This window comes from Nylanderia fulva, unplaced genomic scaffold (assembly GCF_048542155.1).
Source record: "Nylanderia fulva isolate GAGA-0341 unplaced genomic scaffold, ASM4854215v1 Scaffold6, whole genome shotgun sequence".
NCBI lineage: Eukaryota > Metazoa > Arthropoda > Insecta > Hymenoptera > Formicidae > Nylanderia > Nylanderia fulva.
In genome coordinates, this window is record NW_028190698.1 from 2,497,476 (window position 1) to 2,518,748 (window position 21,273).

Below are 21,273 nucleotides of genomic sequence, written 5' to 3' on the forward strand. Positions count from 1 at the left end.
TGTTGGTTCCGCTCGACTCTGCTGTTGACTCGCGTAGTCAGCTGTGAATCAGCTGTTCGCGGCTACCGCGAGATGGCGCAACTGTCAAACGCATCGTCGTCGCGCCGGAGCGAAGGTTAGGCGCGTGAGTCTTTTCTATTTTGATAATAATTGTTTTTCTTCTTCTCGTGATACGATGGAGAAATATTCTCGCGACAACGATCGCAGATCGAGGAAGGAATACGATGACGATCGCAGACGTAAGGAGCGAACGTCGCGAAGGGATCGCGATTACGCGGAATCCAGGAGGTCCAAGGCAGGATCCGGACACAAACGTACGGAAAGGTCCATCGAGAGGCGGAAAAAGTCCAAGGACGAGGATTCTCGTGCTCGTCGCGAATCGCGGAAGAAGTCTTCCAAACATAAAAGTCGAAAGAGGTAGGTTTCTTTCGCAGATTTTTAAAATTATTTTTCGAGATTTTTGTGCTCTTTGTTTCACAGTGTTTGCTGTTATCTAAATAAAATTATATAGATGATTATTTAGGTGAAACTTTGACGTTATCTTATCTATAAAGATAATAAAAATATGATTTATCTATAGCTGCATCTTAGATAAAAAAGTGTTTTCTTTATTAAATTATTTAGAATAATGATCAGATACTTTGATTTAGAGTTTTAGAGTTATAACACATAAAGATACTCAATTAGTAGAATTTAAGCAGTAAGCGATACAAATTTATTAATATAAGTAAATTAAATTTATTAATAAAAGTATGAATATATTTTTATATCACTTTTATAATTTAAATTTTTCTATAACTGTGTTTACATAAGCGGTGTTAAAATTAATATTATCTAGAAATTAGCTAGATGATTTGCTATATATATATATATATATATATATATATATATATATATATATATAAAATTTTATCTCTTTTATCTAGCTAATTTAAAAATCATCTAAATACAACACTGGTTTCATAACATATATTTTTTACTTAGGGAATCATCTTCATCGTCCACGTCGTCGATATCGTCTTCGTCGTCTGATACGAGTAAACCTAGCAATGGTTCGTCTACAGATTCATCCTCGGACTCCACAAAATTGTTGGAAAAACTGCAGAAGCAACGGCAGAAGCAAATCGAGGAACGTAAACGCCAGAAGGAGTTGATGAAGGCAACAGAAACGCCAGAGGAGAAGCGTCTACGTCGGCTGAAGAAGAAAGAAGCCAAGGAACGCAGGCGAAAGGAGAGAATGGGCTGGGACAATGACTATTTACATTACACAAATACAGATAATCCATTTGGCGATGGCAATATTCTCTCCACTTTTGTGTGGTCAAAAAAATTGGGGAAGGAGGGTCTACTCGGTGTGGGCAGAGAGGAATTGGAGATGCGTAACAGACATAAACAGGAGGAGAATAAGAGAGAGTTGGAGAAGGTGAAGAAGAGGAGGCAAGAGAGAGAATTAGAGCGGCAGCAGAGAGAAGAGGAAATGACTATGTTGCAAAGAGGTAAAGAAGCTGCGCAACTAGAGCAATGGGCTCGGCAGGAAGATCAATTTCACCTCGAGCAGGCCAGATTGAGATCTCGCATTAGGATTCAGGACGGTCGGGCGAAACCTATCGATCTTCTTGCGAAGTACATCAGTGCAGAGGAAGAGGTCGACGCGGTGGAAATGCACGAACCATACACGTATTTGCGAGGTTTGCACGTGAAAGATCTGGAGGATCTCATAGAGGATATTAAGGTTTACAAGGAATTGGAGAGGGGTAAAAATTTAGATTACTGGAATGACATAACGGTGATCGTGGAGGACGAGCTGCACAAGCTTAGGAAACTAGAACGGACGGAATACGAAGTTGGTAAGAAGAGGGATTCTTTTTTTCTATTCTTATGGTATATTCGTATTCTATATCATATTTTATATTTCCTTTTTCAGCTGTTGGAAGAAGAGAAGGAATTCATGAATCAGTCGCCAAAGACGTTACGAGTATTTTCAAGGGTAAAACTGCAACGCAATTGGAAGCTTTACAGTTGCAGATTCAAGCGAAAATCACGGGAAAACCAGAAGGCGTCGATATCGGATACTGGGAAAGTCTATTGTCGCAATTGAAAGGTAAGAGAGATATAATGATTAATTTAAAAACATAAACTGTAAATAATAATGCATGTTATTCACGCTAAGTATTAATCATGTAGCCCATATGGCGAGGGCGCGACTTAGAGATCGACATCAAGAAAACCTCCGTAAGAAGTTGGAGGTTCTGATTGCCGAACAAGGTGTAGCTAGAGCAGAGAACGAGGCTGAGAGCTCGCAAACGCAGGAGAGCGAGTCCTTGGTTAAGCAGGATGAGCCTTCCACGAGTACAACAATCGAGAAGAATGAAAGTAGTCCAGAGTAAGTGTTCTCTCCTTCACATCGATTTTTTTCCTAATTTAGTAAAAGAACCCTGAACCAAATACATAAGATTTTGGTTTTCTATAGAATTGGCTGCTTTTTATATATTGTAGCTTGCTAAACAAAAAATGTAACAGCCGCAAAGTTAAATATTGGATAGTTACTGAGTTACACCCAGTCAAATACGAAAAACTTGGGCTCTACGAATTTGTTTAACTGGCTGTAACTCAGTAACTATCCAATATTTAGCTTTGAAGCTATTACATCTTTTGTTCAGCAAAACATAAGCTACAACATATAAAAAATAGCCAATTCCACCGAAAGTCAAAATCCTATGTATTTAGTGCAGGGTTCTTTGATTTTGTTTCTCTCAATGATAATAAACTAATAATAAATTTTTCCTATATTTTCCAGTAATAATCAGGAAACTAATGCTGCCGACGATCTGTTGTACGAATCCTTCCGCGAATACGAAGCGGGTTGCTATTCACCTACTTATATACAGTATTCGCAACTCGAACCGGGGACTCTCGTCACACAGGAGGACGAGGACAGTCAGCGACTGGAATACGCGAGGCAGCAGGTGCTCAGCACCGGCAGGAAGATTCAGAACGTGCTAACGACCGAGGAGCAAGCGATGCACCGGGAGGCGCGCAAAGGCATGGGCTCGGACGAGGCCCAGTTTAGTGTAGAGTCGTCGCTCGAGGCACAGATCTATCTCTGGTCGGACAAGTATCGACCACGTAAGCCGCGTTACTTCAATCGCGTGCACACCGGCTTCGAGTGGAACAAGTACAACCAAACGCACTACGACATGGACAATCCGCCGCCCAAGATTGTGCAGGGCTATAAGTTCAACATCTTCTATCCAGATCTTATCGATAAAAATACTACGCCGGAATACTTTCTGGTAAGATACATACATACATATATATGCATGTATAAATTTAAATGTGTATATATAATTATATCTAAATATTATAATTATATATATATATATATATATATATACACACAATATAATTATATATAATGTAATCTTTCTCGCGCGCGCGCGCGTAAAATTATTTAATATTTAATTTAATCGATAACGGATGTTTCGAGAGTTAATCTTCGATGTTTAACTTTCAGACACCTTGCGCCGATAATAAGGACTTTGCTATTTTGCGATTTCACGCGGGCCCGCCTTATGAGGACATCGCGTTCAAGATTGTCAACCGGGAATGGGAATATTCGTACAAACGCGGATTCAGATGTCAGTTTCACAACAACATCTTTCAGCTGTGGTTTCACTTCAAGAGATATAGATACCGTCGTTAATATAAAATATGTATTGTTATTTAATACCATATTTTTATGGATAAATCTTGTATATAGTACATTATTTTATTATTGTACAACGCTACGGGCAGATTTTTTGATATTGTATTTATATATAAAAAAATGAATATAGATAAGATCTCTCGGAATATATAGAGGATATTTTTTGCTTAAACGGAACCGGACTGTACGTTGTTATTTTATAGCAAAGGGTTCCCTTCGTGATTTCCGCGTACTTTTATCGCTCGCCCGAACAACTTCCGCGCGATGACGAGAACACACACCCTAGCGTGGTGCTATAGCCGTTTTAAACGGTGGTCGTTGGATCGATTTTTCCTCTGCCACCTGTGTACTGTCACACAGTCGACCGCACACTCATACTCGTACATGTGTGAGGAAGGTAAAAGCTGTGCGAAGTTAATGGCAAGGTAAAGCCGAGCCTCGCAGTGCGCCGCGTAATTCGACGGCGAGGAGCTGCGCGTCGAACTCGGGAATTTGACTTCCGCTTTACGTTCACGCACCATTAAGGATACACGATCGGAACGATCATTCTTCATCTGTATTACGTGTGTGCGATTTGTAAAACAAAATTTTAAAATCGAGAAACCACGTTCTCGCATATACAACGTAAATGGTATGAAATCATTATTTTGACGTTGTCGTTAAATTAATTAAAATTATTAAGTAGATTTTTATGTTTCCGATTCGATAATCGATTCGATAGATAAACGGAAATCGCTACTTATCGCCTGTGTTCATCGGGTGGAAAAGTACTATACATTTGTGACGTCAGGCTGCTGAGTAACAGAAGACAACAGAATATTTTCCATCACGTGAATTTTCACGAAACACGTCATTAATGAGATATAAATTATAATATATATTATAAAACGCGTAATTTCTGATTGATGAAATTTTGAGAAGAGTGATACATTTTTTAATTTATTTCACCTCACCATAAATCAATGTAAAGGTGTTGGTGCGAATCAATGAGGAAGAAAATTTAGCGAGAAATATATATATGATATGTTCGCAGCGCGCGAATAATTCTGATATCCGCGATTTGTAAGATCACGAAATTGATAAAATACGCCATGAAGTGGAAGAAAGGACCGTGTGAATTTCTGTCGGAGAAAACGTTTCTCATACTAAAAGATGACTTGAAAATTTTGAAAGGTAATGTACATCTGTCATGTGTATTATTTTTTATCGCGTATTTTATCGCAAACGCAAACTTATTGATGTACATGTTAAAATAATGTACATTGTTCAAAACATCAATTATTAATAAGATTATATATCATATTTAAAATGGAGTTATATAGCGGAACTCCACTCACAATTTAATTGACATATCTAATAAAAAAATATAAATATTTCTTATAAATAGAATGTATTGACAAAAAGATTTAGAATTTACAGGATAAATTTAGTTGACTGATACCGCAGAAAATATTATTTTAACGCAATAGTATAAGTAAATTCTTGAATTGAAATATTTTTTTCAAGTTTATCTCTGACAAAAGTTAATATCTATTTTTGAGAGAAAAATTTCTCACAATTGAAATACTTAATTTTGTTAAAAGAAAAAATAATTTTAAATCAATATTATTTGTATTATTATTTCCTAGTACATTTTTTCGATCTTATCAAGTTTAATTTCCGTTATCCACTTATACAAACGTTAAATTATCAATTATATTTAATAATCCCAGTGTACATTAATCTGAGATCTTTAAAAAAAGAAAAAACAATTGTGAGAAATTTTTTACAATAATTATAGCTCTTTTCTAATGGATATTAACTAATGTAACACGCGTAATGACATCGGCGTTCATCGTAATCAACAATAGAGTATCGTCTGAACAGGTGCGACTAAGAGGACGGATGACAAAAGGACGACGCCAAGAAATGCGGCCAGCAACACCGGCACCTGGCCGCCGAAGATGAAACGGACGGACGGGTTCCGCGCGGAAGAGCCGGAGCGGCCGAAGACGGCGAATCTCGCGCGGCCGAGCGTCCTGGATCCCGCGCTCGTGGACAAGCTGGATATGTCGCTGCTGAGCAAGGAGCTGCTGTGCGACTCGATGACGCGGTTCCATCAGTCTACCCGGAACGTGAGCAAGTCGAGCGGCGGAGACACCACGACATCCGCATCGTCGTTGTTGCTGGTGTCGTCATCGCCATCGGCGACACGACGACGACGCCGCCGAAGCGCAGCCGTCCCCGCCACGTCCACCTCTTCGTGGTCGTCCCGCGAAGACGCTCCAGTGACGCACCGCCAGCGACGGAGTTTCGAGCAGATCCGCGGCCCGCGGACCGCGACGATGACAGATCGTCAGATGGAGGAGATCGATCGATCGCGATCGCCCACCGGAGGTCAGAAGATCACGTCGCCCGCAGGACCCGCGACACGGAACCTTGATGTCCGGAAACTCGACGATAATAATAATAGGTCGGTGATCTGATTATTATTTGTTTCATAGATGAGCCATTTACTTTTCTGAAAAAAATTGAATAATTTTTTTTAGGACATATAAGATATTTTTCAAGTTTCTACATAATACATTATTATGAATCTAATTTGCATAAAAATTATTTTAAAAAATTATTAAAATTATTGAAAATGTTCAGATTTAAAAATTAAATTGTAAAATAAACTACAATTTAGAAGAGTTAGAAAATTAAAATAATATAACAACTGTTTCGATCGAATCGCTGATGCATAGTCACGATGTAAGTAAAACTATTGTAAAAATACGCGCGCGAGTGTACATTTCTGCGGAAATAAGTTATTGATGTACCGTGCTAGACATTGGAAGTAATGGCTCTATATAAGCCGAAATAACACTACTGCTTTCTTCTTTGTGTATTCTGCAGATACATATATCAAAAGTAGCAGCGCAACTTTTATAGAGTCTTCTCTTATACTTATAAAAATTTCCTTCAAGTGTTTTCAAACTTTACTTTAAAATCAAATAGGGACGTAATAAATAAAAAATGATGTTATAAAATTATTTAAAAATATCAAATATTTACGTTAAATGGTCATTGAAAAATTGGAAAAAAATCATGAATTTTATCCTCAAAAAATAATTACATAATATATCAATTTAAAGATCTCCTAAATAGGTACTATATATTCGCATTTGATGACTCAACTAAAAGCGTATTTACATATGTCTATTTGAATCTATCTATACGACTAGAAATGGTCCTCCCAAAGTGCTGTCCTCGGTGAAGAAGAGGAACTCGCGGGCGGGTTTGCCGAGCGATCTGGAGATATTCACCGCTGCGGCGTCGTCGACGAGGAGCGCTCCGGAGCCGTGCAAGACCTGCGGACGTCCGGATCAGCCGGAGCGATTTCACAGTCATCCGAAGGGCAGTCAGACCAAGATCAAGGACATCCCGACGTCGACGATGAAGCCGAAGCCCGCGGTGCCGCCGGTGCCCAAGTCGATCCAGAAGCCGGTGGCGTTGAACTTCCGCAGCGACCGGAACAGGAACAGATCGGACGAGACAAGGCCGGTCGCTTCTCAGGATCCTTCTGCCCAGGACTCGGGTCGGCAGGTCAGGTCGTCGTCCGCGAAACGGGGCCCCAAGACGATCACGTGCTACATTTGTGGCCGGGAATTCGGCACCGCCAGTTTCCCCATTCACGAACCTAAGTGCATGGAGGTAAATGATTTTAATCATCACATCTTAGTATAACACATTTTATAAATACAAACGCATAAAAAGGCCTGGTATTAGAGTCGGAAAAAATTTTATCACATTTGTATATGCACGCAATAATTATATAAATGTAAAATAATAAATTAAAAAGGCTCTGGATAAATTTATTTTATATTCAAATAAGTAGAGAGAAAAAAAATGATTTTATTGCCCCTGATATATATGTGTCTGACCCTTATCGACTCTTTATATCAGAGCCCCTTTTCGATCTATTAATTATATATAATTATTGCGCATATAATAATATGATAAAATTTTTCATATATTTAATTAATCAAGAAGATGGAAAAATAAGAAGCTTCATAAAACGCATTACATGAATCATATAATTAAACTATATACTTCTATGAATAAAAATCTCATTCCTCTTTCATAGTTCACAAATTATATGATTTAATTATATAATTTAATTATCTAACTTAATGAAGAGTCTTTTAAAATCGAGTTAAAGCGATTAATCGGGAAATGTCCGAATAAATTCCGTACTTTACGTGTGACATCCGCGATTTCATCGCGGAAGCAATACAGAAAGTTTATAATATAATAGCATCTCACGACAATGCGCGCATGTAATAAGTCAAGGCCCTTTTGCAAAATCGATGGCGCGACTCGTTTGCACGGCATCGAGCTCGATATCTCGCGGATGCAGATTCGTGCGAAGTGTCGTATAGTACCATAAGTATAACTATAACTATAACTATATAAGCGATATCGTTAATTCGCGCGTTCTCTAGTACAGGGTGTCTCCGATCGATCGACCGCGTTTCTCCCCTGTAATGATGAAACTTGTTTAGTAGATCATCCATGTCTCTCGCATTTCTGCGCACAAGTTTTAGCGCCAAACAACGCGTTAGTGATGCTATTCGATTCTTATCTTTCTCGTGTTCCCGCGTTTGCGCATCCGCGATCCGATCAGCAAATTTCGCGTTTACACATATAGTCACTTGATATAGGTATATATTTTTAAATGATAGACATTAAAAAACACGTTGTATATGCCCTCAACAGCAATGTCAATATGCTGCAATGTAAAATCGATACAATAGCTGCATGCCGCGCATAAATCGTCGCAAAAATTTGTCGCAGCGTTTTTATTAAAAGAAAACATTTCAAAAATTTTAATTTAACAATCATAAAATTGATTAATTAATTTATTTATATCAAATAATTTTTTTAAATATTTTATTTTTATTTTATTGAATATAATTAATTATTTTTCTATATTTATTTCGTATATGTATACACATATATTATATATATTTAGTCGCTCAATAACTATATTTGTTATTATGCTACTTTTACTTTACTTATGCGAATGTCTCTATTGCAGAAGTGGGATCGCGAGAATAATTTGCTGCCTCCGTCTCAAAGACGACCTAGACCGCAAAGACCTGGGGTCGGAGTCGAACACAGCGATTGGAACGCGGCCGCCTGGGAACAGAGTCAGGTAATTACTCTTGCTTAATTAACATTGCAGCGTTAAGAATAAGGTATTACGATTATTATCTTTACGCGAGAAGCGCGCCGCGCCATTTTCGCGCTTCATTAATCTTGTCGTGACGCAATCGTTAACCGATGATGCGAGAAGCAGATTTATATAGATGCGCAGACGGAGATTCACAAACACATCTAGCTTTTAAAAAATTCTGGAGAATCGAATATCGAAATTAGAAATGAATATTTAAATTTCAAATATATTCAACTCGCTTTAGGTGTCTAAAGTTGAGTTATAAATCATAATGAAAATATGCATCGCGATGTTGTGCGAAGATTTCGTGCCATTTGTAATTCTTCGAGTGCGTAATTCTAAAACGTAGAATATTAAAGTTTGCTCTTTAACATCTCATATGCATTTAACTCGCACGAACGCATACAAAATGAGCGAGTTTTGATGATTAACGAACATTTGCGTAAGAAGTCAGAATTTTGCATGCACTAATATAAATTGTAGATTTCAGATCTTAATATTTTCAAATCCGACCGAGTCTTACAGGCGAACAAAAGAATTTGTTTCTCAGATTATTTTGCAATTATTAATTGAATTATTCGGTATTTCTCTACTAGTGTGTTAAATAATTTATAATATATAATATATATTTTAATATATATTTAAATACTTATATACGCGCGCGCGCGCCCGCGATTGCACATTTTATTCGAATATCTTTTTTGGAAGAATTTTTTAAATAGATAATTTGACTCTTCTTTTTACCTCCTTTTTTGATGATCAAAGACATGAAAATCTGGATTTTTCAGGAGCAATTAATTCCATGCGCAAAGTGCGGAAGGACATTTTTGCCGGAACGACTGCCGGTCCACGAGAGAAGCTGTAAAGCTACACCGAAGGTACTGAAGCTTTTCTTCAATAATCTTCAGATTTTATATTTTCTTCTCATCATTTGTGTTTTCTCCAGAATAACGAACGACTGTCCACGCCGTCGAACGGGCGCAATGTGCCGCCAACAGTTGCCTGTCAGATTTGCGGACGAAATTTCGGCACCAGAAGCATCAAAATCCATGAGCCTCAGTGCAGTAGACGATGGCAGATGCAGAATAATTCCGCAGAAAGCGAGCAAAAAGATCACTTGACCGTCCATAGACAAAAATCGGCCGGAAACCAGGGAGCTTCGTCGACGTATCCGGTGCGTCCTTACAGAAAAAAAACACGTAAATGATTAAATCTCCATAGCCGACCTCCTGTCGTCATATAAAATTTCTTTTATAGTAATCGGTCATTTTTTAAATATTTTAATTTTTAATATTTATAAAAATATTTTAATATTTAAAATGAATTATTCCCATATATGTAACTCTGTATAAACGATCTCGTCTTTATCATTTTTGCGAAATAAAGCAAAACTTGCGATTTCAATGAAAGAAAACGTGCAAGTAGCAAATTATTTTGTGAATAAAACATTTAATAGAAGATAAGGAAAGAAGAAGAAGATGTATAAATTGCTTGATTTTTAGGATTTAACGCAAAAGAAGACCGTCACGTGTTACATTTGCGGTAGAGATTTCGGGTCCTCCAGTATCGCCATTCACGAGCCGCAGTGCTTGAAGAAATGGCACGCCGAGAATGACAAATTGTCGCCGAGCCGAAGAAGAAAGGAGCCGCAAAAACCTGACGTCATATACATACGTAAGTCAATCTCACGCATATATGTGAATATATCATGGAAATATAAAGTGTCGAAAAAATCATCGGAAGAACGTGCAATTAAAGTACGTACATTTAAAAGAAGAGTTTAATATTTGAACACAAGAGACTGATTTAATATTCGTAGCACTTTCTATTTAAACATGAAAATTAAATTTTTAGAGAAACAATTATATATTATTAAATAAATTTTAATCTTTCTCTAATTAATAATCAAGATAAAAATATTTGTCTGAAAACATAATGAATAATATTTAAAATTGATTTTTTCTCAAGTTCATAATTGTTTATTCAATACGTAAAATACGTTTGTCCTTTCGCAAACACATTTCTATCTTACCTTGAGATGCATTCTGTCCGCTGTCAGGGTCAAGAGTAATACGTCAAGTACTTAGTCAATCAATCGGTTACCAAAGCGATTACGCGTGCATGTATGATGTATGAATCCATAATGCGTTCGTTTTATGCACCGTCATGGAATGGAAGTGGGTGTAGGCCTGATTTATTATACACCGCAGATTATTCCTGGTCAAAAGTGCCGCCTACAATGAATCAATAATTCGTGTGTGATGAAAAAAATTCGCTTCTCTTCTTTGCTTAATTTTCATACAAATATACGAAAAATGTAATTTCCGAGATAGGGATTTGAAAATCCGAGTGTCGCAAATACAGAAAAATCGCTGCTTTTAAAAGTTTAATTAAAAATAAAAAAATATATATATATTATATAAAATATTAAAAATAATAATATTTTATTAACTTAATAAAAAACATTATTTAGTCTAAATCTTTTCTAAAGAATTTTTACTTCGACGTTAATTTATGTTGCAAGTTTTTGTAACAGTCGAACGCGGATTAGTTACCGCATTATTTATCGACTTAATTACGAGTACCTTTTTAAGATTTTATCTACACTTTTCAAGGTACGATACATTCTGCAATGATGACTTCACTGTTCGCAGAAGATTCCCGGACGGGAAATATGATGGTTGATCAGGCGGCGACGACGGAGGCCAACTGGATGACACATTTGAGCCAGCTGGTACCGTGTAAGCATTGTGGAAGAACCTTTAATCCGGACCGCGTGAATATTCACGAGAACAGCTGCAAAGGAAATCGTTGAGGCTTCATTACACTGCGATTTTTGCTCTTTCTTTAATTTTAGAGATTGATTTTCCGGGTGGACATAAATAGTCTAACTATGAACAAAGTGGTAGAGCATATAATAACAATTAAATCGCTATAATCTTTTTTTCTATAGAAGTGATTCTCATAATCTGTGTGTTTTTATATGAAGACTAAATATTGTAAAATATTTTAGTTCGCGACTTTTCTAACAGTTTAACTTTTACTTCTATTTAAGTTTGCATTATGTACGTATAATAATTTGAATTAGTGATGCGTTTAAACTTTGTCAAAGTGATCTCTAGCTAACAATAAGAGACTCAGATATATATGCAACATTTATTGACGTGCACTTTGCACGTGGACACGAATGTTATTAGACAGTCAATAAGTCGTGTTGTAATTAAGCATGTTAACGCACGTTATATTTCTCAGACATGGAAAGTGAATTATCTCTACATAATTTATAATTACGAGTAATTTATGAATCGCCAGGGAAATAAAAATATAAAATGTGTTAATAAACCGACCACAACTGGCAATGTTATTATTCAAAATCAGACTTTTGAATTTTGAATAAATAACTAAATAATAACATTGCCAGTTGTGGTCGGTTTATTAACACATTTTATATAATTTATAATATACATATATACATTGGAATTACTTCAGAGTTCGCGAATTCTTTTGTCAAATTGACATTATCTTAGGGAAAATTTGAGCGGAAAAATTTTTGATTTACATGACACACAGAGTGGCTTTGTAACTAAGTCAATAAAAAAAATTTTATAAAACAAAATTTATTCAAAAGAAAGAATTTACCAAAAAACTAATATTTTTTCAGCGAAATCGTTTCGATTTGACAAGAACAATCGTCGCAATCGCTTGTGTAGAATATTATATATATTTTTTAATTGTAAAAATTTATTTTTATATTTTTCTTTTAAAAAATTTATCGATTATCTCGATTATATAGTATAATCGATTTCTCGAAACATTTTGACTATCTATAGATAGATGGCGGCAGGTGCAAGAATGCTTTGAAGTGCGTTCCAAAATCCTGTGGAATGCAATGCAAGGAATGCAAGCAATGCATCTATAGCATAACATATCGTTTATTGAGCGTTCTTATTTATGATTGGTGTAGCTTTTAGATTTCGGATAGCAAGATGAGTTTGCACTAATTTACGCAGCTGTACAGCTCAGCAGTTGTCCAAAAAAAAAATATCCAATACAAGACAATAGATTATAGAATATTCGCATTTCAATCAAAAATGTTATTTTATTTTTATTTAGTTTATTTATTAGTTATTTTTCATTTAATTTAGGATCTATCCACATTTACTATTCGATATAAATTATATCATATGTCAAACATCGAGTATTCTCGGGAAAAGAGATTAGATTAATTCTTATAATTATCATTGCACAATTCGCTTATCATTTTAGATTTCTGTATGTTTTTGCGCGGTTTGAGATTAAAGTAATAACAGTTAATTTTTTATTATCATCACTACGCGTCATACGATAAGTGTTTCTAACCAATTTTTCACCAGCTGATATATATATATATATATATTTTGTATTCTGCTCGTAAAAGAGCTTGTAAATACGAACCAAATCCTCGTTGAGTCGCAGCTTCTCGCATTTTCCGAATCGAAGAGGACGTTTCGGAATGTTACAATAAGACAGAGTAACGAACGAACGTCCGCAAGTCTCACCCTGCAAGTTCAGGTTGTTCGAATGTCGCGTGGCGCGCCTGCGCGAGCGCGCCGCGCCGCGATTGGTCCGCGCGGCGGAGCGCGCTCCGATTGGCCGGCGCGGTCCCACGCCGCCGCGACGCGGCGCTTTCGCCACTCATTAGAGGCGGCGTTCGGGTGCACGGCGGATAGCCAGGTCTTTCCGAGGGAGTTCGCCATTGTTGGTGCACGTATATTTCGGACCAGGCCGTCGGCGATCGGACAACATCCAAGATGGTACGTAACCGCGTCGCGATGCCGTCGTCGCGATCGCGAGCTCGCGGCCCCGGAGGACGCGCGGCCCGCAATATTTTTTTTCCCCGAGACCTGGGGGCGATCTCGTCGACCTCGGCTCTCGAGAATCCGTTCGCGGAGGAGAGAAGCCGCGAGACGGTGAGAGAGAGAGAGAGAGAGCGTGACGGCGATTACTCAGGATTGCGCAATTTCGACACGCGTGGAACCTCGCCGCGGATCCCGAGCTTCCGGCCACGCTGTTCCGCGCCACGCGGTTCAGGGGTCGTCGCGGAACCTCGTCCCCGGGCTCGGCCGAGATTCCGCCGCCCGCGGCGTCACGTCCGCGACGTGTCCCGAGCGGAAATATGCTATCGCCCGCGACGTGTCATGGTGCCCGCTCGGGCCGAGCAACGTGCTCGCGAGGATCCAGCGTGCGCCTTCTCGTTCTCTCCGCGACGAGATTCCTCGGCCACGCGGTTCGCTCCCGAGTGGTTATTCATCGGGGGGGATCCGCCTGCGCGGTAGGAAAAATGTATGTCGAGGCAAAATTGCGATTATGAGAAGCGTCAAGGCGGACGCTTCGGCGTATGGAGAATTTTAGAGGAGGCTGCCTCGCGTCCGAGGCAGATGTGAAATGTCACGCGAGCGTGAAAATTCCGTCTCCGGGCGGAAATCTTTCATCGCTGCCTCGCGCTCTCGTTCTTCTAGCTCTCCCACCGACGTGTCACGACGCAGCCTCGTGTCGATACATGAGGCAACGTGCTTCTTGATCTTTCTCGGAGACTTTTTTTCTTTGTCGAAGATGTCGAGCGAGAAATTTTAGGGAAAAATGTGGGTCTACCCGAAAATAGCGGGAAAATATATATAATGTTGAATATCAATTCCGATTATTATTATCATCCTTTGTATTATCTTGAGATTTTTGTATTCTCATTTATTTGTTCGATCTACTTTATTTCAGTTTTATGCATCTTTTCTTTCAACAATTTTTCTTCTCAGTCATAAAATTCTATGCTGCCTTTGACTGTTTCAATGAATAAACGTTTTAATTTATTGTTACGAAAATGTTTTATGGCTTTTTTAATATCTATTCTTTTTTTTTTTCAAGCTGTGATTGCATTTTATATTGCGCATTGTTTTGTCATTTTATTTAATTTTGTAATTCATTTTTTCATTTTTACTTCAAAGTGAATAATTGTTTTTACTAATATTCAGAATATAAATTTTACATAAATATGTATTATTGGTTTTTTTTTTTTTTTTTGGAGATTATTTAGGTTAGACTTAAAACAGCATGCTTTGTTCCTTTGTTTCTTGATGCACATTTTCTACTTGTTAACTTTACGTTACCATATACATTCAATAAAATTACTTTTTTTTATTTATTAATACAAAAATGATTAATTTATTTTGAGATATACAGAGTATATATTTCAAACTGGTAATTTGGTTGATCTTCCAGCACACAAGGGTTACTCTTTAGTATGTCGTTTGATTTGCATCTGCAGTTGATCGACGTACACTGATAGTGTTGACAGTGCAATGGAAGAAAAGTAAAGAACAAATGTGTCTAAACGCTGTTAGTGGACCTCTATCTTTATGTTCGTTACTAATATGCTACGGCACAAATGTTACAAATTCTTTTTAGCCTCTCATGTTAGGATATTATTTTGGATAATTTTTCAAATTTTTTGCAAAAGTATTTGATATTACTATTATATGAGAATTAAATTGATTTAATATAAAAAGGACGTGAAAAGGAAATATTTTTTGTATAATTTGGAAATATCTACATGTTTTCATATATTGCAATATGTTGCAATAGAGTGTTATAAGGAATTACATATATAGCAAAGTGCATCAACTATCTTATCTAGTATACATTTACAAATTTATATATAAATTGATTGTAAATTTATATATTAATTATTCAGATAAATTGGAATTAATGTAGGTTTAAATTAAACTAACTTAAATAAAAATAAAGCATGTTTTAATTGTGAAAATGCATTGTTGTAGGTGAACTTTACGGTAGACGAGATCCGTACGATGATGGACAAAAAGAAGAACATCAGAAATATGTCCGTCATTGCACACGTGGATCACGGAAAGTCAACTTTGACCGACTCCCTTGTATCCAAGGCTGGTATTATCGCTGGTGCTAAGGCCGGTGAAACCCGGTTTACTGATACCCGTAAAGATGAACAGGAGCGTTGTATCACTATTAAATCTACGTAAGTCGCATCTTTCAGTATTTATTATATGCACTACTTTTATCGATCTCTTAATTTTACATTATTCAATATTATCACTTGCTCCTTTCTTTTCAGTGCAATCTCCATGTTCTTTGAACTTGAAGAGAAAGATTTAGTCTTCATCACAAATCCTGATCAACGTGACAAAGACGAGAAGGGCTTTTTAATTAATCTGATTGATTCACCTGGACACGTAGATTTTTCAAGCGAAGTCACAGCCGCCCTTCGTGTCACTGATGGAGCTCTTGTTGTCGTCGATTGTGTGTCCGGTATGTATTTAATATTTTTCTTTCTTTTTCATTTAGCACTCGTACATAAGTTTTTTTGGTACGATCAAAGAGATTGATCTTCCAGCACACAAGGGTTACTTTATAGTATGTCGTTTGGTTTGCATCTGCAGCTGATCAACGTACATTGATAATGTTGACAGTGCAATGGAAGAAGAGTAAAGAACAAGTGTGTCTAAACGCTACTAGTGGACCTCTATCTTTATGTCTGTTACTAATATGCTACGACACAAATGTTACAAATCCTTCCTCTTAAAATGTTAGGATATTTTTATAAGAGAATATATACATAAAATACAATCTTTACAAAGATTTTAATATTTTTCTCCCAAAATAAAAGAAAAACAATTATAATTGTTTGTTTCTTTCTAGGTGTATGCGTACAAACTGAAACTGTATTGCGCCAGGCGATCGCGGAGCGTATCAAGCCTGTTTTATTTATGAACAAAATGGATCGCGCACTGTTGGAACTTCAGCTGGATAGTGAAGATCTTTATCAAACTTTCCAACGTATTGTTGAAAATGTTAACGTTATTATTGCGACGTACTCTGATGATGATGGTCCCATGGGCGAAGTTAGAGTAAGTGAAGGAATAATTATTTCTGTTTTTGGATCAAAACAATTATATACATAAAGTTTCTTTATAAATATGATATATTTGTAAACAGGTAGATCCCAGCAAGGGTTCCGTAGGTTTCGGTTCTGGTCTCCATGGTTGGGCATTTACTTTAAAACAATTCTCTGAAATGTATGCTGAGAAATTTAAGATTGACGTAGTGAAACTTATGAACAGATTGTGGGGCGAGTCCTTCTTCAATCCTAAGACCAAGAAATGGAGCAAACAGAAGGAAACTGATAACAAACGATCCTTCTGCATGTACGTTTTAGATCCGATTTATAAGGTAAGCACTTTTTTGGTCTTTAGTGTTATCAAAAAACAAAAATGTTTTATTATTATAAAAAAATTACAAAAACTAAACTTATTTATAGGTTTTCGATAGTATTATGAATTATAAGAAGGAGGAGGCAGATACTCTTTTGCAAAAACTGGGAATTGTGCTGAAACCCGAAGATAAGGACAAGGATGGTAAAGCTCTTTTAAAGGTAATATTTATTTCGAAAGTAAATGTTGCATAGATACTTATTATAAGTATGATGATAATTTTAGTTTTTCTGACACCTCTTCTGATTTATAATGAGAGAATACTAGTATTTCTGAGAAATGCTCGATAAATGTATTGGCTTTTTTTTACTTTGGAATATTTTTTATCATGCACATTATTTTTAGGTTGTTATGAGAACGTGGTTGCCTGCCGGAGAAGCTCTACTTCAGATGATTGCCATTCACCTGCCATCTCCTGTAACTGCTCAAAAATATCGTATGGAGATGCTATACGAAGGACCTCTTGATGATGAAGCTGCTGTTGGCATCAAGGTTTGTATTATATACAAGAATTGTAATATATATAATTTTTTCTAAATATTTCAAACAAACACATGATGAGCATCTATTTCACAGACCTGTTCCGAAATTTAATGAAGGAAATCGAAATTCTGATTTTAAAAAATATATATACATATATGTATAAAATATAAAATAATCGACTATATATATACATAAAATAATAATTTTTGTCTATTAATTAATTATCTTTTGTCTAGAATTGCGATCCGAACGGACCTTTGATGATGTACGTTTCGAAAATGGTACCGACGTCGGATAAAGGACGCTTCTACGCTTTTGGCCGAGTGTTCTCGGGCAAGGTATGCACCGGCATGAAGGCTCGTATTATGGGACCCAACTTCCAACCGGGCAAGAAAGAAGATTTGTACGAGAAAGCTATTCAACGTACCATTCTGATGATGGGTCGTTATGTCGAAGCTATCGAAGATGTGCCTTCCGGTTAGTAGTTCAAGATTTCTAATTTTGGTGTTATTTTAATTTTAAAAAAATGTCTAAAAATTTTTTAAAAATGATGATTGTTCTACAGACCTGTTCTGATAATTTATGATCGACAAATAGAACGGCCAGCTGATTTAATTAAACAAAATTAGAATTTTTTTTACATTATACATGCTCAATTAAATCGTTTATTAATGTATCTTTTTATAATACAGGTAATATTTGCGGTCTTGTGGGTGTTGATCAATTCTTGGTAAAAACTGGTACCATCACGACGTTTAAGGATGCCCACAATATGAAAGTTATGAAATTCTCGGTTTCGCCCGTCGTACGTGTCGCGGTAGAACCGAAGAATCCTGCTGATTTGCCAAAATTGGTCGAAGGTACGTAAGCTTTCGATTTAAATATAATTAGTAGAATTGGATAAGTTTATTATTTTTTAAATCTGAGTTAAAAATTAATAGTTTATAAAATTAATTTAGTTCAAAATTGCATGAAGAAAAAAGTAATTCAATTAAAGTTAAGATTAAATTAACTTTAGTTAAATTAAAAGTTAATTTTTAAAAATATTTATATTAAATTAAAATGTCATAACTTAGAAATTTTTTAATTTTTTAAAAATTTATATAAAATAACGAAATAAAAATTATTTTTAATATAGAAATTTTTTTTTTTTTTTTTTTTTTTGTAATTACAATTATGAAAAAAAATTAAAACTAATAGTATAAAATTTTTTATTATCATACTTGTAAGATTGACATACATTATAGAATGCTCTTATTAAAATTTAATTCAATGTTTAAGATTTAGAAAAAATAATGGCATTGAGGAATGGAAAGAAATTTTTAATTTAGGAAAAAAGTTAATAAGTTTATAGTTATATCCAATCTTGATAATTAATAACATTTTAAACAAATATTTTGTTAGAAATGTATACATATATGTGTGTGTGTGTTGTATGTGGTATGATTCACATGATGAGATTGACTTGAGCATTGGGTTATGATAAACCATGATTTGAATTTTTCCATCTGACACGATATCAAAAATATCGTTAAATATTATTTATTTTAAGATATTTTTTATTCGCGAAAATATATGATTTAATTTTTTTTTTAATTTGACAGGTCTTAAGCGTCTGGCAAAATCCGATCCTATGGTGCAGTGTATCATTGAGGAATCTGGCGAGCATATCATCGCCGGTGCCGGAGAGTTGCATCTCGAAATTTGTCTGAAAGATCTTGAAGAGGACCACGCATGTATCCCGATTAAGAAGTCCGATCCCGTCGTATCTTATAGAGAAACGATTTCTGAACAGTCGAATCAAATGTGTCTTTCGAAATCTCCGAACAAACACAATCGACTGTTCATGATGGCTTGTCCGATGCCGGATGGTCTCGCTGAGGACATTGACAGCGTAAGTTCGACATTTCTCTTTTCAGAAACTCAATTATTAATTAATGTAATATCTAATAAAATTGAGTGAAATGTAACAGTTAAATGAAGACGATGGAATGAGTCATAAGACTGTATAAACTGTAGGCAACTTAGAAAGAAAGGAAGATAGAAATAAACCAAAGTAAGTTTTATCTTCTGATATTTTGCAGGGTGATGTTAACCCACGGGACGACTTCAAAGTGCGCGCTCGTTACTTGAATGAAAAATACGATTATGATGTTACCGAGGCTAGGAAAATCTGGTGCTTCGGACCTGATGGCAGCGGACCCAATATATTGGTCGATTGCACCAAGGGTGTACAGTATCTCAATGAAATTAAGGACTCTGTAGTAGCTGGATTCCAATGGGCTACGAAAGAGGTAAAGATCTATCGCAAGATTTCTCGTTTTGCATGTAATACCTGCGTGATCAACGTAAATACAATTTGTTTCTACATTATCACAGGGTGTTCTTTCGGAAGAGAATTTGAGAGGTGTACGCTTCAACATTCACGACGTAACGTTACACGCCGACGCGATTCACAGAGGTGGTGGTCAAATTATCCCTACCACAAGACGTTGCCTTTATGCCTGTCTTCTCACTGCCTCACCCCGAATTATGGAACCCGTTTACTTATGTGAAATTCAGGTAAATCATGTTATTTCAATAATAAGTCTGTTTATTTTAGCTGAACTGGCTGGACTAGCTAATCTTTTTCCTTTCAACGAGTAAAAAAGATAAATTCTGAATTAATGCAGCCAGTTCAGCTGAAACGAACGAAGACCTATTAATGTACATCTTACATAAAATCGATAGAAAATAAATCTATTAAGACACGATTACATTTCAATTTTTTTTGCAGTGCCCAGAAGTAGCAGTCGGTGGTATCTACGGTGTGCTGAACCGTAGGAGAGGTCACGTGTTCGAAGAACAACAGGTTGCGGGTACTCCCATGTTCGTAGTTAAAGCTTATCTTCCCGTAAACGAATCCTTCGGCTTCACCGCCGATTTACGCTCCAACACCGGTGGTCAGGCATTCCCACAGTGCGTGTTCGATCACTGGCAGATCCTGCCAGGTGATCCGATGGAATCCAGCACTCGACCATACCAAGTTGTGCAGGTACATATATTTTGTGTCGCGTTGATTTCACCACGTGCATAACTGATGGCGGTGATCGATACAATGCCACCGTCATTTTTAATCTCGTGGAAGAGAGAGCGTTTTTAGTTTTGACGTTCCAGGTAATGTCCTGGTTCGCCTGAATAGGGAAACGTACATTCTTTTATATAAACAAATAATCAGATGAGAGATACAATTACGTTTATTACAATCACATATTGAGATCTTGACAAAATCTGTATGCTTTTTTTTGCAGGATACACGTAAGAGGAAGGGATTGAAAGAGGGTCTCCCAGATTTGAACGCGTACCTCGACAAATTGTAACCTCAATCCACGCGCACCATATTTAAATACCTATGTAATTCGATTAATAAAAATCGCTGGAGCTGCTGTACAACAATTACAACATCGGTTTATTATAAATTTTGTTTTGCGCAATGATCCGTGAAAGACACACAATTATAAATACGAACAAGGATAATAAAAAAATGTAATTATATAACGAAAGAAACAAGAAAAATGTGCAGAGTATATCTGCATGTAAAAGTGCAAAGAGGCGGTATGTTTTGTACA

At 36.4% G+C, this 21,273-nt stretch overlaps 3 protein-coding genes and 1 long non-coding RNA gene across 9 annotated transcripts; 3 read left to right on the forward strand and 1 right to left on the reverse strand.

The window, feature by feature from the left end:
- Positions 1–60: 60 nt before the first annotated feature.
- Positions 61–3,854, forward strand: LOC114940971 (cactin, spliceosome C complex subunit). The gene is made up of 6 exons (XM_029315779.2): positions 61–417; positions 985–1,847; positions 1,925–2,101; positions 2,185–2,383; positions 2,798–3,293; positions 3,515–3,854. Exons 1-6 carry the CDS (start codon positions 176–178, stop codon positions 3,701–3,703), a joined length of 2,166 nt encoding a protein of 721 aa, XP_029171612.2. The 5' UTR covers positions 61–175; the 3' UTR covers positions 3,704–3,854.
- Positions 3,706–12,271, reverse strand: LOC114941004 (uncharacterized). 4 transcript variants are annotated; one of them, XR_014925893.1, is made up of 6 exons: positions 11,492–12,269; positions 10,939–11,140; positions 10,442–10,562; positions 9,651–10,087; positions 6,994–7,367; positions 3,706–6,206 (listed from the first exon to the last, which is right to left on the reverse strand). It is a non-coding gene; the product is annotated as an uncharacterized LOC114941004 (long non-coding RNA). The 4 variants fall into 4 exon arrangements; XR_014925892.1 differs by lacking the exon at positions 10,442–10,562 and having other exon boundaries at positions 6,881–7,367; positions 11,492–12,268; XR_014925891.1 differs by lacking the exon at positions 11,492–12,269 and having other exon boundaries at positions 6,881–7,367; positions 10,939–11,260.
- Positions 4,048–12,522, forward strand: LOC114940980 (uncharacterized). 3 transcript variants are annotated; one of them, XM_085487709.1, is made up of 8 exons: positions 4,048–4,879; positions 5,573–6,158; positions 6,913–7,381; positions 8,769–8,885; positions 9,695–9,784; positions 9,853–10,080; positions 10,409–10,580; positions 11,522–12,522. In XM_085487709.1, the coding sequence occupies exons 1-8, from the start codon at positions 4,798–4,800 to the stop codon at positions 11,719–11,721; spliced, it is 1,944 nt and encodes a 647-aa protein (XP_085343835.1). In that variant the 5' UTR covers positions 4,048–4,797; the 3' UTR covers positions 11,722–12,522. The 3 variants fall into 3 exon arrangements, with proteins under 3 accessions (XP_085343835.1, XP_029171634.1, XP_029171625.1); XM_029315801.2 differs by having other exon boundaries at positions 4,049–4,879; positions 11,564–12,522; XM_029315792.2 differs by having other exon boundaries at positions 4,053–4,879; positions 11,561–12,522.
- A 1,080-nt stretch (positions 12,523–13,602) lies between these two features.
- eEF2 (eukaryotic translation elongation factor 2) lies at positions 13,603–21,100 on the forward strand. The gene is made up of 14 exons (XM_029315830.2): positions 13,603–13,699; positions 15,716–15,930; positions 16,027–16,220; positions 16,611–16,819; positions 16,908–17,141; positions 17,230–17,343; positions 17,528–17,674; positions 17,902–18,142; positions 18,358–18,525; positions 19,270–19,559; positions 19,750–19,959; positions 20,045–20,227; positions 20,442–20,699; positions 20,956–21,100. The coding sequence occupies exons 1-14, from the start codon at positions 13,697–13,699 to the stop codon at positions 21,022–21,024; spliced, it is 2,535 nt and encodes an 844-aa protein (XP_029171663.1). The 5' UTR covers positions 13,603–13,696; the 3' UTR covers positions 21,025–21,100.
- The last annotated feature ends 173 nt before the right edge of the window (positions 21,101–21,273 follow it).

What these genes read in the sequence shown, in the direction of transcription:
- LOC114940971 (XM_029315779.2), top strand. Translation starts at nt 176, where the DNA reads ATGGAGAAATATTCTCGCGACAACGATCGCAGATCGAGGAAGGAATAC. An exon ending in AAACATAAAAGTCGAAAGAG is followed by an intron (nt 418 to 984) that starts GTAGGTTTCTTT and finishes TTTTTTACTTAG; the next exon opens with GGAATCATCTTCATCGTCCA. An exon ending in ACGGACGGAATACGAAGTTG is followed by an intron (nt 1,848 to 1,924) that starts GTAAGAAGAGGG and finishes TTCCTTTTTCAG; the next exon opens with CTGTTGGAAGAAGAGAAGGA.
- LOC114940980 (XM_085487709.1), top strand. Translation starts at nt 4,798, where the DNA reads ATGAAGTGGAAGAAAGGACCGTGTGAATTTCTGTCGGAGAAAACGTTT. An exon ending in TGACTTGAAAATTTTGAAAG is followed by an intron (nt 4,880 to 5,572) that starts GTAATGTACATC and finishes TCGTCTGAACAG; the next exon opens with GTGCGACTAAGAGGACGGAT. An exon ending in GAGCTTCGTCGACGTATCCG is followed by an intron (nt 10,081 to 10,408) that starts GTGCGTCCTTAC and finishes CTTGATTTTTAG; the next exon opens with GATTTAACGCAAAAGAAGAC.
- eEF2 (XM_029315830.2), top strand. An exon ending in GTCCCATGGGCGAAGTTAGA is followed by an intron (nt 16,820 to 16,907) that starts GTAAGTGAAGGA and finishes ATTTGTAAACAG; the next exon opens with GTAGATCCCAGCAAGGGTTC. An exon ending in TTTTAGATCCGATTTATAAG is followed by an intron (nt 17,142 to 17,229) that starts GTAAGCACTTTT and finishes ACTTATTTATAG; the next exon opens with GTTTTCGATAGTATTATGAA.